Here is an 18,200-nt window from a genome sequence, read left to right as displayed (position 1 = left end):
GAGTAATTGAAATGAATTGAACATACAATGAACAGTATTAAGTCTGTTTTTGATCCTAATACCTTAACCTAATGGAAGTTTGCTTCGTAGATGAAGAGAAGTTTGAAATGAGACTCGGTGCAAACAGCTACCGAAATGCCCCCACTGGGTTAATCAAAGATGCTTCTGTTGCCCCTCCCAGCTGGATGTCAGTCAACTAAAACGTGCGCACACACTCATCCACCACGAATGTGTGTGTGGATCTTTTAATGAAGCCTTCTTTGTCCCAGTGTCAAAAGGTTTAGGCTGATCTGATGCTGAAATGAGGCCGACCATGCTGAGCTTGAGGTTTTGAAGCTCTTGTTTTAGAAGTCGCAACAGCGTCACCTCCCACAGAACACACATTCTGGCAAACATTTGCAGACATAAAATTTGTGCCGCGGCCTTTTTGTTGTAGCTGAACTCACGGAGTTGGGAGCTGTGCTCATTTAGATCCTAGATATGCCAGGCTTGTCATGTACTGAACCAAAGACAATCTCTCTAATGAGAGTTGCCTGATATAGTTACCTGGAGTGTTTGCACTGCCTTTACTTCTACAAACACCTCTGCCATCTGTATGTCTCAGCCCCCTCCCATATGCACATTTATTTTGGATTTTATTGTTGGGCATGCCTGCAAGTAATCACTATCATTTTTTTGTTGACATTGTTCCATGTGCAGCTTTACTCCAACTCTCCAGGGATAAAATAAATGGTCACATTCATCAACACGCAAAAACACTCCACTATACACTTCCTTATACTATCTCTCTCTCTCATCATATCAGGCCCTGTAATCTAGTCATCTATCATTAATTTTTCCCTTCTTACAAATGAGGAAACAATAGCATGCCAATTAATCTTCATCAAACACCCACGGTGCCTTGCAAACATCCCAGTATTGCTGGTGCTTTTCTCATTTTGGCACTGGAGTCTGTGCAGCCTCGTTTATCTTCAGCGCTCTCTCTTCAACTGTTTCACAGGCCAGGAAAGAGGAAATCCAAGATTTAGCAGGCTCAGAAATAAGAACAGTGATACAGTATTAAAACCTGGATTATAGTTGTTCTTAATAGTCTTCTCCATGAGTGCACACAGTGCCGAATCTGTCTTAATATTGCCTGGGGTATATGCATCCCCTGCCATCCTCACTCTTCCTTATTGCAATATGAAGCTATAATGGGGGAAAAAAAGAGACAACACTGGTATTTTGTTCCCAGCTCTAATTGCAGATTGAAGACAAAAAGTGGGTCCAGCAGACACAAATGTCACTAATTTGTCACTTTGCTTTCTGAAGAACGGATCCACTATTAGCCTCACGTCGCGGGCTTCAGAGCAAATGACTGTTTGAAGGCAGTGGGGGCCTGTTGCCATATGGCATGAGACAGCGACAAAATTGAATAAACAGAGGAGATTTGCGAAAACAAAGCAGCAGGAGTGCATCATTAGACAGCAGTTGTCCGTGAGAGAGACTGCAATCCAAATAGGCAGAGGGGTCACGCAGAGAGTAACAAAGTGCGAGGATCAGTGTGAGGGCTGCCATAGTTAATTCTTACACTACTTGCTCCCCTCCAGCTACAGAGCAGTGGCAGGCATCAGATATGGCTGTTGCTGCAGTATGTTCCCACTCTAGCTGTTTGCCATTCCTTTGTAGTTCATCTTTTGTGGAATTATAGGAAAGTTAACTCATCCGGGTGATCATGTGATTCGCTTATGTGAATATCCTTTTTAATCAAGGAAGTCAAAGGTCAAGGTCGGCTGCAGAGAGCAGTTGAATCTTTGTTTGGAACAGATTTTAAAAGTCCAACTTTTTTTATATATCTAATATATTTAAATTGTATAAAATCGTTTCATGCACATAGAAGGTGCAACTCACTGATTCCAGAAACACATCTTGTCATTTAATTCCTCTGTATTTATAATACCCAGAATGGAAATAAGAATGAGTTGAGGAATAAGTAAGCACAAGTGGTTCATCACACCGCATCATGTTTTAATTACTTTTCACAGCTCATCAAAATAAATAGTTTCACTTCTTAAAAAGGAAAAAAATTCTACAGCTGTGCTTGCAGCTACAGCCTGACTGATATATCAGTGGATAATAGCTACTCGTTAACTGTATACTTATTTATTAGCATCGGATAAACGAAATTTTAAAACCAGAGACATGAGAACGCCCTTCAAACATGTTGGAGGGATGTTGTATAGTCGTTCCACCAAGAGGGCGTTTTGCAGTTCTCATGTTAGCAACACCTGTTTGGAACAAGCACAACAACCAGCTGATCCAGCATAAACAAGTAATCTATGACTAGTAACTATAAAAACAGTTTTGTTTTAAACTGCATTGTCAGAATAAAAAGACATTTTGGCCGAAACATCATGTTTTTAAATCGCTAAATATCAGTGTTGGTCTTAAAAATCCTATATCGGTCGAGCTCTACTACCAGCCGTGAGCTGTGAGTCATAGTGAAGCTGGTGACATAACTGCCAACATCAGTAATACAACATGCTCATAATCACAGTCATGCATGATGATGTTTAGCACCATATATTACTTAAGTGTTTCAACATCACAGACTGGATATGAAGAGACAGCTTAGCATATGATGCTAGGTTGACGCTGCTTTGAATTTGAGCCAAATTGGGGCTTAAAGAATAGCTTTCTTTTGGGTGCCATGTTTTCCAGTTGGAGCCAGAACCTTTCATACATGGGTGGAATGGGGGGTGTAACATATAAAAAAAAAAATGATTGGAGCACATGGCTAACATTTGCACTACTATAATGGTATGTTAGTACATAAAGGCATCCAAATAAATGGTAAAACTGCATATGAAATTTAATAAACGGATACAGAATTGCACTAAAACACTAAGTATGTCATACGGCTGTCTGTTCAAGGATATTTTTTTTACTGCAGTCAAAACAGCAAAAGTCTTTAGTATTTGAGTGGAGGTTGGATTTGTTTGTTCTTTGGGTAAAACCAATGCATGTCCATGTACAGTATGTGGATTTGTGCACACAGGTTTTGTACACTGTGCATTAATGGTGTTTGATCAGGGACAGATTGCTCGTAGGTTCTAGCGCATCAACTCAAAGTAGGTCAATAAAAGCAGGTTGACTGTTTCAGTTCACTGTTCACATCTCTAATTCTTTCACCCCAAAATACTCCAGCTAATTTTAAATCATCAGGGCCTGATGTATTTGGGTTACAGAGTCACACCTTTGCACATTCTCCAGGATTCATATTTCACTGCTTGGGGAGAAAACATCTGGTTCCTAATGAAACCTAATGTGACCACAGCTCAGGGCACATTAGCTCACCCATCTCATTATATGAATGAGTCATCTCTACTAGCTTCAGATCAGATCAATGTAAGCTGTGTCATTTCTGTTTTTGCCTCATCAGTTTTATTTGTCTCCTCTTTGAAGGAAACTGGCCAAGAAGCGCAAGGAGACACTGAGCAGCACACGCCAGGAGATGACAGTGATGGTCAACTCGATGGACAAGAGCTACACAGAGCAGGGCACCAACTGTGACGAAGCACTGTCCTTCATGGACACACACAACCATACGCTGAACACCCGCAGCGAGTGCGCGCTCACGCTCAACGGCCGCAGCGAGTGCGCGCTCACGCTCAACGGCCGCAGCGAGTGCGCCCTCACGCTCAACGGCCGCAGCGAGTGCGCCCTCACTCTCAACGGCCGCAGCGAGTGCGCCCTCACTCTTAACGGCCGAGGTAAGACGGCCCCACATCGGCATACCTCCCTTTTTACGCGGTTACACTCACAGAGCAGGGTGGAAGCAATTTATTAGGTTTGGTCAGGTGGGAAAGAAATCAGACTTGGCTGCACAGGAAATATTCAACCTGGGAAAACCTGAAAATGTTTTCCTTGGTCTGCTTTCCAATGAACTGTTGATTTAGAAATATTTTCAAGAAAAAGACCTAAAGTCATGTCTCCGGTAAATACTGGAGTTTTGACGTTGCAAAACACATCCTTGCATTTGTCCTTAATAATGCTGGTATCAGAACTAAGTGGTGAGACAAGGCAGTGCAACGTTTTCTCAATAATATAAGAAAAAAGTGTATAAAATAAATTTTTAATGACCAATCTTAACATTAGGGATTATTTTTGCTTTAATACGCAATATTTGTAGTCAGCATAAACGACATTACTTTATGGCTCTTGTGAAACTGCCCGTTGTCCCTCTACAGGGAAACTGCTGTTTCAACTCAGCAGAAGAGAATTGGATATAAACATCTTTTGATATGATTTTGATCAAATTGTTTTTTTCCTCTCTAGTGGAAACGTCCTTCTTTAGAACCCCTCGAGGGTTTCATCCACCCTTTTCAAACATTTCCTTTTAAATTGCTTCAGTTTCTCTAATTAATTTTTGTTAAATTAATTAAAATTCCTCTGAAATCTGCAAACTTACCATTTCAGCTAACTGTCACTAATGCCCACGCTAGTTCAGTTGCAGAAATGGTCGTCCAAACGCATGTTAATAGCCTGAAGCGAGTCTTGTATTGAGATCAATATTCAAGACTTCTTGAAATCCCAACGCTGACCTTAAAGCTTATCAGCAGACATTAGAGCTCCAAGAAATCCGTCGCGAGGTCCCAAACTCATGCTGTTTCCAATTCATGACAGAAACACATAGCACGTACTAGATGGGCTCTGGTGTGATAACCTGTTCATTTTCTCTGTCCCAGGTTAAAGCTAATACTTTGTTGATGGACGGCTCGGCTAAGTCTGCACCCAGGGCTTGACCTAGTATAATCCCAGTCAAAACCATCAGATTAAAACTGCACAGCAGCTTCTGTCTCCACACCCCTGCAGGGGCTGAGCCCCAAAGATGCTTTGACCTTGATTAACTGTCTGTTAGTGTCGATGTTCAAATCTGGCCCCTCTGTCTGCCAGCGCAAATGATTTAAATGCATTATTTCTCACTTTGCCTGTCAGTTGAAAGCCCTCTCACACTCCGTGACCTTACGTTATTGTCGGTCGTGTCGTTTTGGCTCAAAACATCATCACTGACAGATTATAGTCCTGAACATACTGCCTGCGTAAACCCCGTCGGCGTAGCATTTCTGTTGACGTTGCACGAGGAGAAAATGGCAGTCTTAGGAGTAAATGTCACTTCCTCCATGGTTTGTGTGACTATTGTTCTACTCTGGCCCCTTTGCTCTATCTCAATGTCAAGCTACCTAATGATGATATCTTTAAAGCAACTGCCTGATCTTTAACTGTTTTTTAAAAGTAGCTTTAAAAACTGAATTATTAATGCTTTTGGAGATTTGCAGGCATTCATGGACTTTAGAAGACTTGGAAAAAATGTGCAAGTTAAACTTGCTTTTTTTTTTTTAAACTCGTTTTTCATTTTTACTTTGCAAACTTTTCAAAATGAATTTTGCGTATATAAATGAGACAGAATAGATTTCATAATCTATGTTTACTAATATTGATCATAATTTAGACATGAGGATTTTTAAAGGAAAGCTTTATTATTTGAATGTAATGCAGGTTCCTTGCGGCCTCTGGCTTTGTGAAATTGACAAAATAAGAAGCAACTTGTAGCAACTTGTAACTTGGCGAGTGCCGTAAAAACACAGCAGCATACATAATGCATCAGGCTGTTTTAAAGAACCAGAAAAATGACGAAAAGGATTGCACGCAAAGTCTGCAAAATCAACCAAATCAACCTGGACTCCACGAGGTTAAGTGCAGTTTATTTCTCATACTTGTGTGCTTTGCACGGCTCAGCCCAAAACACAAAGCCACATATTTTCTCACCTACTTCTTTTGGTGTCGCCAGTGCAGTTTCCATTTAATTTCGTCAAGGTCTCCTAGATTTCTGCTTCCATCACAATTTAGTAGATGTGAAAGGAATTTTATTTGTGTACTTAAAGTAGCTTTTCCCACAGGGTAAGTCAGAAACCTCAAAGTGATCCTTTATAGCACATGCAAATTTCAAAAGCAAGACTTGTAAAGTGCATTATTACACTGGAATTTTACTGCAGTGGGAGTTGCTTCCACGATTAATAACTCTAGATTAGACTATTAATGCCTTTTGTTCTGTTCTCTTCCCCCCCCATCTGTAGCTGGATCATCACCGTCGTCCTTCACACTACCAAAAGCCAACACTCTCAGTACTTCTATCCCCACCAACTCATACTACCCAGGTAAACATACTCTATTTCCTCGTTATAATCCAGTATGTCAACACAGAAGTGCTTACTGCACAGCCTAAGCGGTGCTTTTAACAAATGATGAAATGAAAAGGGGGAAAAAATAGAAACGCCACAATAAATAAATAAGAGATGAAGTTTTATGGGCTCTTTTTTTATGTAAATTACAGCCTATTTCTGTAATGTGTGGTATGAATTTACCTAATAGAGTTGCTTTAAAAATTAGAAAACGATTTTACAAATGAGAAAGCAGCTAGATTAACTTTAGATGGCTTTACACTCTGCTACATTTCTGGTTATGTTTTATATCACTTTGCCAAGATGGATTTTAGCAGTTTAATTATGACTTCAGTTTATCCCAAATAATATCCATAATTGAGTGTCTTATGTAATCAGATCACAGCTCATTGATTAAATGGGGTAAAGGGCAGCTAGATTTATAATCAACTAAAGTTACTGTATAATTAGCTTGAATTTAAAATATGATCGGTTTCTTGTTGTGCTGCTTGGCAAGAAACCAAAAAGCTGCCCATTAATTTCTGTTCATGTTATTTTTGTGCGTTATCTTTAATTATCTTTAATTTACTGCAACTCTTTTTCCTCCTCCAACTTCTGCGATTGTTTGGGGGTTTGAGCAGATCCCTTTGTGCCAACTGCTATCTTAGGTGAGACACAATTTTTCCTTTTGCCATTGCTGTTGAGTATTTATTCTTATCTCTATGCTAAAGAAAATGACCGTGCATTACATTTGTAAGAATGCTGTTTGAACACCTAACTGTGAGGCCAAAGAAAAGCACAATTTTTTTTATTTATTTTATGTATTATTTTTTTGTTTCATTCTTTTCTTTTGGATGGCTCTTTTACTAAAGATGGCTTCCTCACTTCCATACCTGCCTGCTGCTTCCCCGTCTCCTCCTCCTCCTCCTCCTCGTCTCCTATTCCTCCACCCTTCCCTAACTTCTTCCCCCCTCCTCCTCCTCTCCCTTCCTGTCCAACGAGGGGGCTCTCCTGGGCTGAGGCTGGTTTCACTCCATCCCATCCGCATTGCGTGTCGTGCGTGTGATGTCACATACGTGTTTGACCTCTCATATGCATGGACAGACATGTGGACTGGATGTGGGGGAGTGTCTAAGAGGGGCAACGGGGGCGGGGGGCAGTTTGCCCCGGCAACTGAGGCGACAGCATGCTGGAGCCGTAGCAGCTGCACTGAGACACAACAGGCAAAAACTGTGTGAGAGGGAGGCCCAAAAACGCTCTCACTTAGCCCCCACAACCCTCTCCACCTTTAGCCAGAACTTCCAAAAGCAGGATGCGTTGAGTCTGAACATTTAAAGTCTAGCATTAGCTGTGCTGCCCTCCCCTCCCCTCCCCTCTCTCCTCACTATGCATTAAACTCCCTTCCTCCCCTCCCCTCTGAAACGACAACCTTTTCTATTATTCTTTTTAATGTCGCTCCCTCTGCCTTTGGCTAACTGCTATTGACCTACTTGTTTTTGTTTTGTTTTGTTTTTTCCAGTGTTTATTCATCTTGTTCAGTGATAAAATAGAATTATAAAAAAGCATTTTGTTCTCCTGTTAATTATTACTGGCCTTTGTTGAAGATGCACAACAGCCCAAAGTGCGGCATCTTACACGAGCAGATGCATTTCTACCAGCGAAGCCCGCAAAGTAGCTACTAAGTGGGGCACTAGGAGTGTAATAATTTAATACTCAAGGACAAAAAGAAAGATGCAATAAGCAGCTTCACCACAAGCACCACTGCTGCATTTTTAAGTAGGCAACTTTAACAGTTGTTGTTGTTGTGTTTTTTTTTTTCCTTTTCACATTAGTGCAACTTAAAGCAGTGTCTTTCATCACCGCTCTTGTGACAGCTGCTTATGTTAGTTCCGCATTTAATGAAGCGTGAAACGATTAACATAAAATTACAGCAGCCAGAAAAGGTTACATGCTTTCGGTTTGTGACACATTCAGTCACGGCATTGTCTCATCATTCGAGGTTAATGATCAAAACTGATTAGATCACAGAGTATCGGTTGCATTTCTGATTTCATCGCGCACTAGTTTTAAAAAAAAAAAAAAGAGAATGAAAATGGCACAAATACAGGTGTTACCCCCCGAGCACAAATGGAAATAAAATTATAGCAATTAGAGAGAGGAATTCAAAATGTCAGAACGTTTAAAAAAATAATTAGCTTCATTAGTGTATGCAAGTCGGCGATCAGAAACAATTGCAGCTTTTTTTTCCCCCCAAAGACTATCATTATTTTTTTTTTCCCCTTTTGAATCCATGACTTCCTTGTTTTGTTTTTATTTTTTCTATTTTTTTTTTTTTTTTTTGTCTTGCACTGTTGAAATTGCCCCATCCATCCACTCAACATCCCCCTTGACTAGGCTTTTATACCAAGGCAGTTTGAACTGAGAAGGCATGTGATCTTGCCCTGTAGAGTAGCTCAAACACTACTGTAACAGGTTCTCATGCTGGATTGTTGCTTATCCCCTCTCTCCTGTTTCTTCTCCTCTCTTTCTCTTTACATACGTAACCTCTTATGTATCTGCTATCTAAAAAGTGCCCATTAATGGTAAGTTTTCCCAAGTGGGCCCTGGGTTGGGGGAAGGAGACGGTGTTTACTCAGACAGCATGCCGACAGTGAGAGGCTGCTTCTGACACGGGCATTACGACATTTATTGCATGACAAGTGGACATGTTAGCATCTCACCCACCCTTCCGTACCGTGCCACCAAGCCACCATTAGCTTAGCATGGTCAAAGCAAACACAGTGCCCCATGGCAGCATCACCACATGCATTCTCCTCCCATCTCCGCTTCCCTCTTGGGTTCTCTGTGTTTTTTGTTTTTTTGTTTTTTTTTTCTATTTATTTGAGGTTTGGTTTTTATTTTATCTTATTTTGTTCATTTTTCGGGGAAGTATGGGTGGCAGGGGTTGAATCCACGCTGTGTCTGTGTGATGCTTCTGAAGGTGCCTGCTGCAACATGCTCACTGTGGCCCACCGCACCCCCTCACATCCTCCTCCTCCATGTTTTTGGACACCCTCCATCATCCGCTGGCTCCCCACAGCATCTGTGCCTCATGTCTGCCACTGACTGGATTACAGTATGAAAGAGCTGGAATGGAGTCTGACTCTCAATATGAGCTTCAGCCCAAACCAGCATGTTGTACTGCCAGTTAAAAAAAAGGAAAAAAAAAAAAAAAGAGGAAAAGTTGTTTTTACAACACATTGATGGGGATTTTTATGATTAATGTATAATGTTTCTCACAGTTGAGAGCCACTGCTGGTAACAATGTTAAAAGCTTGTAGCATAAGGGTTTCACTTAGAGGATCTTGTTTTTAAATGCCGATGGACTCCTGTACAGTGCAGTATTTTCCAGCCACACTGAGACAGATGGACCTAAACCTTCCCACCACATGACTCATTCTATTACTCAATGATGTTGTGTTGTTGTGACCATCCATAACAAACAGATTACTAGTCGAGTTGTTGGTCAATCTGGAGGGTGGTGACATAATGCTAACCAGTAAATGAGCTAATGTGCCATCTGTTAAGGAGAACAGTTGTAAGTCAGATATGAACACCTAACATTAAAGCTAGATAAATCAACTTTGTATGTAAAACAACTTCAAAGGAAACCACTTTCATTTACTGCTTCGAGCATTATGTCACCCGTATGTATCTTACAGCGATAAATTGATGACCTGTGATGTGACTTTAGCTCCTATTTCCTCTTGCTGACCCGCTCCGGCCTCTCTGTCTCTTTGTGTCCCACAGATGAGAGTCAGAACATGGGCAGCGACACAAGCAGCTTGGTCCAGTCGCACACTCACTCCTTGAGGAAACGGGAGCCCGTCGACGTGCCGTATCAGACGGGTCAGCTGCACCCGGCGATCCGCGTGGCGGACCTCCTCCAGCACATCACTCAGATGAAGTGCGCAGAGGGCTACGGCTTTAAGGAGGAGTACGAGGTAGGAAGCAGCCCAGCTGTCACCTCCCACCATTAAGGTTGCAAACCCAAATAAAGCCTGGTGATAGACTTGTAACATCTCCACTGAGGTTCTTGAATGGAAATTTTTATCAGTCTAATACGAGGCCTCATCTGTGTTATGGTGCACAGCCCCATGTCTCTTTCGCTGTCTCTCTCTCTCCCCCTCTTTTTTTTCTGCCTGCCTCTCTCTCTGTTTTGCACCGCACAGCAGAACTGTTTTGTTTCTCCCCAGATGCACTTTTATGATAAATTGTTAATGTACCCTGTCTCAGTGTGTTTACGGTGTGATTCGTTTTGTTGTTCATCTGTTCCTTGTTGTTTGCAGCGATTGTGCATTTTGTGTGCATGAGTGTGGTGGGGGTTTTTTTTGGTCAAAAGCTGTGTCCCAATTCTCCTTGGAGACTCAGCTGTAGACCAATGCGAAATGCACAAACTGCCTGTGTTAGACCGCGTCCCCTCCTTCACCTGAAACGGGTCGGATTATGCTGTTGCATAGTACTGGTAGCCTACTGCTTGTCGCGCAACAGCATCAGTAATCTGTCACTGCGCTTCTTACTGACACCAAACAAAAGATTTTCGCCCCATAAGGGCATCACTCTCATTTCCTCGCATTAGAGTCTGGCAGGGTTTGGCGGCACTCCAGCCCTCCTTGCTGTCCCTCAGCACCACACCAGTCATCCTCAACTCGCCCCGACGCCATGTTGTAACAGACTGGCTTCGAGCTAAATCCTTCAGTTTCAATATATTATCCGTATCAGTTCGGCCTCTTGTCACATTTCTCTCTTAACGACCCTCACATTTGTTAACGTTCTCAGCTTACTTCTTTCTCTTACTTTCTTATCTATACCTCCTGTGTTTCTTCATTGCTTTCCTTCCTCTTCTCTTTATCTCCCACCTTCTCTCCATCAGCTACGTGTCAGATTTATTGGTAATTAACTCCCCACATCCCATTCATGATTGTGGAATGAAATAACGTAGTCTCCCATTGCTACCTTCAGCATCCGATCATTGAGGGGTTTGGAGTGCTTTGGGCTGCCTTCTGGGTCTAATCCGTTATGGATAAAGGGAGTTTGGGGTCCACGTGGCCAACATTGCATGGATTAATAGCAGTCGATCAACAGAGATGTAATATGGAACAACTGGCTGCTTACCCTGCTGTCACCTTATTGTCCACAGGCTGTTGCAAAAAGTCCTGTGGGGTGCTTAAAGTGTGCAAGGGAGCTCATTCTCACATGGCTAGAGCGATTCATTTGTATGTTTTGTTCCACTGCTGTCTTATAAATATATATATATCTCTATCTCAATCTGTCTTAAGGTTAATGCCCTTTTATTTATTTTTTTTAATAACCGTTTATTTTTCATGCTGAGATTGGAGCTTAGTGCACCTCTAAACCTGTTGACTTACACTGTACTATATCTCTCTCTGACCCATGCTTCTTGTTATTCTGTACGTTAACTTTGGATCAGATAAATGAGGTAAGAAAAATACTTTTTTTGTGAGTTTATTTATTGATTTTTTTTAGACTTGTAGATTTATATCACAAACCTGACAGGATCAGTAATGGTTGCTGGCTATTTTTAAGACCCTGTGGGATTAAAATATCACTTTTTTTTTTTTTAATTTAGTTTGAAAAGGGCATTTACCAACAGATGTTATGCAGCATTATCAAATTATCTGACAGTGTTCAGTTGGTGAAATATGTAGAGCAGTGACATTTTTCTGTTTACTTTTTCTTTAGTGTCACTGTGAAATGCTTTTTCTTCCCGTAGTCAGACATTGTTAGCACCACAAATCCTCCGCAGCTTGATTCTGATGTTTATAAAGCTTTTCAAAAGCATACTTAATACCCTACAGTTATTAAGAGCATAATTTTTATAGTAAAAGTGCAGTAGTTTGAAAGATAAATGGAATACCAATGTATAATTAAAGTGGACTGATCAATGATATACCCAGTCCAACAAAGTACCAAATTTAATTCTAAGCTCCACCTTGTGGATTTATTGACTGGAAATTGAATGTTACCATTAGAAGGGACACGATAAACACTTTAAACTTTGCAAAAGCCATGTTGTATACTTTGCAAAAGCTTTATAAGGCCGTGTGTGTTACAGACCTAACAAAGCATTTTGCATGTCCAGCCTCCTGCACCTGGGTGCACATTTTCACCGTGCAAACAGGAAGCAGAAACAAGTTTCAGCGTCATTAATGCTGCCATGTCATCACCGTTTCACTTGTGTTCGGCCCGTTTCATGTCGACAGAAATGTGTTGTATCTAGCCTACTGTGAGAATCCTGAAATTCTTTAAGCTCCAACCACAAATGAACACTAGTCAGTCTGAATGAGCCTCCTCTTCTCACATAGTAAAAGATTAATTAATACAGAAGCAACTCACTAAACGTTCCTGCTTATGTTCAACCATCCATGTTTTCTTTTGGGTTTTTTTTGTTTCGGATTTGTTTTTGTTTTTTTGTTTTTTACTTCACCATGGTGTGTACTTTGTGTCAAATGTTTTATCCCTATCCACAGAAATTACTCTGCTTTTCACGTACGGTTAAGTAGTTCCAGACAAAGAAACAGCATAGTGGAATAACTGTGCAGGGACTGGAGTGCAGCAGGTAGCCTGTAATTAAAAACATACTAAGTTGGATTTCTGCCAGTGGGAATAATTGAGGAAGGTGAAAAACTACCTGCAGACAAGCTGCAGTAAAGTACAATTCATCACATACCTTTTGCTACTAAATACTTTTTACAGGTGGAGCCTTCAGTTGTTTTTCGATACGCGTCGGGCGAATAGCCATTTATTCCCTCTATGTGCATTTAACCTTTAAATTGAAAGCCTTCGTGTAATCTCTACCTCTTGGGACATTCATTATTTTACCCCCATGAGAATTCATGATCATAACGGCTGGAGGAATATGACTGTAGCGGGGTCACTCAGATTAAGAGAGAGCTATTTTAAAGTTGCCAGGTAACGCCTTTGTGCTTGAGGATGATTTGTCCTTACAGGCTTGATATTAGACTTGTATCCTTCACACCGACAGCACGACATTGGCCTGTGCATTTCCTCAAGAAATACTGCCACTGGAGGAGGCCTTTATAATCCATCTTGGGGACATGCTTCCATCTTCAGTGGAAGGATGGAACATATTTTTAGCATATTAAAGCTGTTTCTCAGTGAAATCACTAATCCTTAGGACTTCATACAGGAATATGTCCTTGTGTGGTCTCTGAAAGGCCTTTATATGCTAGACAAACTGCCTGCTGCCTGCCACAGCACTGAGATGAATCGAGCCATCAAGTCTTAGAGCAGTGATGATTGAAGACGATGCCTCCTACTCCTCACTAAAAGGAACTCTCAAACAGTCTCTTTAACCTCCGTTAAACGTTCCTGAATCTTTATTTGCAGATGGTCTGCCCCGTAATGTATTACCTGACTTTTCAAATGTGCATTAGCTTACTTTCAAAAAGACAGAAAACCATGATTTTCTGCAGGCTAGTCCGCTCTGAGCCAGCCCCGCCCGCCCTTGCTGAACAGCGGTGGACTGGCAGTGTAGATGTATTTTCATAATTTGGCTTAATTGTGCCTGGTGTGCCATCAGAATGGAAATCTCCCCAGTGAGAGATGATAAATATTTCATGAGGGTAATCTGAGCGGAGCAGTTTTGACGTGTAGACGATGAGCTGGCTTTATTTTTCCCCGCGACGAGCTGATTGAGTCCTTCAGATGAGGGAGACAGACAGCCGCCGCGGTTGCTCCGCCCAGCAGAGCGGCACAGGGGGAGAGGTTTGAGTGTGACACCCGCTGCATCTGCCCTAATGGCACTCGCTGTTTGACACAACTCCCCGGGATCCACCATCCTCCCTGTGTTTCCTGCCTAATAACACTGGGAATCTATTTCTTTCTGTGTCTGTTGCCAGCGCTCACTTCCTCCGGTTTTGTAGAGCTGAAAGAGAAAGAATGTATTCTTTAGCCTGGTTATCATTTGGAGTGTTCACACATGACACAATATTTCATCCCCCCCTCTCTGTCCTGTTTTCTCTCCTTTCAGAGCTTTTTTGAAGGACAGTCTGCGCCATGGGATTCTGCCAAGAAGGATGAGAACCGCATGAAGAACCGATATGGGAATATTATTGCATGTGTGTACAAAGCACCTCCTCAACGCTCATGAATTTTTGTTCTCATTCTTCTGCCTGATTTATTGGCCAGGCTTGTGACTGGATGACTATAAGCTGCTCAAACCGAGTTTTATTATCAGCCAACGAGAGCAGCCTTGACCTTTCCAATCTACTTTTATATTCATCTTCCTTTACTGTCTTTACTGTTATGAGATATAAGCCTATGCAGGATATGGCACACAAAGCTTATACAGTGTTTGGAAAAAGAAATGTTGATTTTGCAATTAATTGCTATAAGAGTTCAGTTTAACCCTCTTTAATAACTGATGCCATGGAAAAACTTTGAAGATCTACTTCTTCTGGCTCACATCAGTTAAAGGGGCATTGCACAACTTTGGAACAAAAATGACGTCAGCTATCCACAGTTACGAAAATGTCATTTGAAATCAAAAGTTAAGGCTCTGTGGTTCTCTTGCCATCAATTGTTCCCCACATTTAAAAAGATTATGTCGCACGTGCATTATTTTGTTGCATAGCGATCCTTTTTACTAAATTTTACTAAAGTAGCAAGTTTTAAGGTCAGTGACTTAAGAAAAAATGGTTTAGACTATGATTTTGTGATTTTTACCTGACGATAGGGTGGTGGCGGTTTTAATGAAGACTGTCACGTAAACGCTGTCTATGAGACATGTTGCATTTTTACAGCACCAATTTCATTTTTGCCTCTGTATGATGCCAGTCTAACCATGCTTTTATTGCTCTATCACCCCCTCTCCTCCTCTTATAATTTCTCTCTATTCCTTTTTACTGTCTGTCTCTCTGTCCCTCTCCCCCTTTTCTTCTCCCGATGCCCTCGTTAATATGATTAATTCAACACTGGTTTCTTCCTCTCTGCCTCTCTTCCAGATGATCACTCCCGTGTCAGGCTGCAGGCCCTGGAGGGGGAACAGAGCTCCGATTACATTAATGCAAATTACGTTGATGTAAGTACACACACCAGCCAGCGCCACCAACGCAAAGGTCAGTCCGCTTCCTCTTGGGGGGAGAGAGGGCGCGCTGGTGCCGCCGTCACAGGGGGGCCTGAGGGACAGTGCAGCCCAGCCGCCTGTCCATCACAGCTACAAGCACACACACAAACACACTGCCTTTATTTGACTTTAGAGGGCTGCTGTATCACTCTGTTCATTGGATATATTAAGAGAAATGAAGATCAGAGGCTGACAGCACTGGGAGAGAGAAAAGGCAAACCCGCACAGAGGGGAAACTGAGGTTATAGTTTTGGACTTTGCTTTGAACAACATTATAGTTGAGAACCAAAAAGATGAGAAAGGGAGTGAGGTTTCATAGATGATTACTTAGTAAAGTTATAGTGAATAAAGCTGAAATAATACACAGAATTTCAAATAGAAACAAAGCACATATACAGACAAAAAAAGTTAAAGTTGTTAGCAAAGCTTCGAAAACTGTTCTGTTGCTTTTGTAACACTGGAAACAATGTTCAAGATTAACAATCAAACGGGTTGCTGTATGTAACTCAATTTACTACAATAAATAATTCGTGTGAGTTTTTCTGACCCGCACAGCCTACGAACCAGGCGGATCTGATAGCTCATTATTTATTTGCTGTGGCAGAATGTGCCTGGCCTGGTTCCCACAGAAACATATTTTTTGCCTGGCCTTGCCTTTGTAGGTCCACTCACAACCATTTATCTGCTATGAGGTGGGTTTGATGCAGTGACTTGCATATCTGCCTGGGTCTGGTTGATGCTGGGTGTAGGCTTGGTCTCGACTTGTTGATAACACCCTCTGTAAACTAAACTGAGAGGTTCCAGCATAGCATTAGCTGCAACAGATCAGCTGATGACCCTATCTATATGTGGTAGATCGTCTCTAGGCTGCACTAGTTACGTTGCTTTCACCTACAGTCACACAAGGGAAAATGGTGATTGAAAACCATGGTTTGACCAAAATTATTGCAATCATGTGCAGCTGTGTGCCTTGCGATGGAAATTAGTTACCTCAACTATTTGCAATCAGTCCCAGACAACAAAAAAAGAAAGAAGAAGAAAAAAAACAAAAAAAACCCTTTACCAATCACCAAGTTTTCTTGTGCATGGAGTTTGCCACCCTGTTTTTTCCTCTAGTGCGAATGGGGCCTTAGCCTGCCTGCAACTGTTTCATATCTACAAGCTACTTTGTAACCTGCCTGCACCCTAGATCTGAGTTAATATTATGCCTGCACTCTTCTGAAAAGAGGGATTTTGCTGCTGTTCTCTTTGCATCCGGCTGAAAGTGCAGTAGGTCCCAAATGAGAGCTATAATGTAAAATATAATTCAAATAACATTCGTCTTTTGAGTCTAGTGAGCCTTACTGAAATGTCGTTTCTGATATTAAAGTTTGATGATTTATATGTCTACCTATCCACGCTTGTCTACTTCATAAGACATTTGTAGCAAGACAGGAAAGTCCCTGTAGTGTTATATTTACTTATTCCAGAGAACAGTCGTTAAGATAATTTTGGGACCTGGTGGTTAGGAAATTTAAAATTAGTTAAACTTTTGAAACGACTGCCGTGGTTGTTATTCTAGCGAGGAAAATCTTCACAGATTGTATTTGATCTCTCTGCTTGATATCTGCATAAGGTAGCTGCTGATTTCGTTACTCTTAGATGCTGAAAAACTCTCAAGGACGCCCTAAATTAAAGTAGACACAGCAGTATCTGCAGAGGTTCGGTTACACTTCTTACCTCAGGGAAGTCCTTGCAAAACAGCTTCTACATGCACTGGAATGACTTGGCATGCTGTTACAGTAAGTAAAAGTTATTAAAAAGTGGCGTCAGACATGGCTCAGGTTTTAAACAGTCCTAACTCACTTAGCTCACACAGTATAGAAGCTCCTGATCTGACCTGATTTGCTCTTAATAGCAGTGTTAGTAGCAGGATGTGACCAATCACTGCAGCTCACTGGTCTCCTTAGGCAGATGCTTCCACTCCATGTGTAATGGGCTGGTGATGTACCTGACTCCCTAAGTGGTTTTTCGCTCAGGAGAGAACCCTCCCTCGGTCTCCCATCTTCTCTTCCCCCACCCCTCTAATGTGGTAATTTGTAATCTCTTGTTACGCCTTCAAACATAAATTCATAATGCAAGGTGTGCCACAGCAAATGCAGGGGGCTTAAATTATTTACCTTTCCCACCATTCAGTTTATGGCCCATTATGCTGCAAAAAGTGGCGCTACGGAGAAGACGCTCGCAATAGAGAGGGTCCCATTATAAGATAAGAATATACGCATATTAAAGAGAGCCCTGATTGAAAAGGATTTCCATCGCTCTGCCAGCTTCATTGGAAAAGTACTTAGTAGAAATGCAGGCAGATGGGTAATGATGTTTTTGCTCTTCAGAAAGCTTTTTAACCCATCTAAAAGCTTGTCCTGCCTAATAAACTCTTATGTTTAGAACATTTCCCACAGTGTTTGTTATTGTACTCTATAACACTGCCGATTATTCCGAGCCATTCTGGTATGTTTCCTTTCTCTCCAGCTGATTGAGTATTTTCATAAACATTTGGAAGGCAGAGGAAACGTAGTGTAATAGCCTGTTTGCTGTAGAGTCATGTGTGTACATATGGGTTTTTGCTGGGTCTCTTAACTGGATATTGGGGTGATGCAGTGGTTCGGTGAATTTGCAGGCTTGTGCAGAAATCACTCAGTTGTTCACAAAGCTCCTGTCTCCTAAAATGTGTTCATGTTCACTGACTGCTAATTTGCCTCGGCAGAAAACATCATCTGATTCACATTACAATTTTATCAGTGTAACCACAAAATGCTGATATTTAGCAAAGCTGCAGACTCGTTACTGAAACAGTACCTACTCCCCGTCTG

General features: G+C 41.5%; 1 protein-coding gene across 12 annotated transcripts in view; it reads left to right on the top strand.

The window, feature by feature from the left end:
• The window catches only part of LOC120724151 (receptor-type tyrosine-protein phosphatase mu-like), a 158,076-nt gene that overhangs the window by 111,200 nt on the left and 28,676 nt on the right, over nucleotides 1–18,200 (top strand). For 4 of the 12 annotated variants that reach the window (XM_040016209.1, XM_040016229.1, XM_040016244.1 and 1 more), the window contains 8 exons: nucleotides 3,445–3,752; nucleotides 6,117–6,197; nucleotides 6,842–6,868; nucleotides 8,771–8,782; nucleotides 9,990–10,183; nucleotides 11,671–11,679; nucleotides 14,254–14,341; nucleotides 15,227–15,303. In XM_040016209.1, coding sequence (XP_039872143.1) covers nucleotides 3,445–3,752; nucleotides 6,117–6,197; nucleotides 6,842–6,868; nucleotides 8,771–8,782; nucleotides 9,990–10,183; nucleotides 11,671–11,679; nucleotides 14,254–14,341; nucleotides 15,227–15,303 — 796 coding nt within the window. The remainder of the gene's footprint in view (nucleotides 1–3,444; nucleotides 3,753–6,116; nucleotides 6,198–6,841; nucleotides 6,869–8,770; nucleotides 8,783–9,989; nucleotides 10,184–11,670; nucleotides 11,680–14,253; nucleotides 14,342–15,226; nucleotides 15,304–18,200) is intronic. The other 8 variants (XM_040016279.1, XM_040016216.1, XM_040016270.1 and 5 more) reach the window with 5 other exon arrangements.

This window comes from Simochromis diagramma, unplaced genomic scaffold (assembly GCF_900408965.1).
Source record: "Simochromis diagramma unplaced genomic scaffold, fSimDia1.1 OVJJ01000205.1, whole genome shotgun sequence".
NCBI lineage: Eukaryota > Metazoa > Chordata > Actinopteri > Cichliformes > Cichlidae > Simochromis > Simochromis diagramma.
The sequence above is the reverse complement of the archived record's forward strand: the minus strand, read 5'-3'. Positions and strand labels throughout refer to the sequence as shown.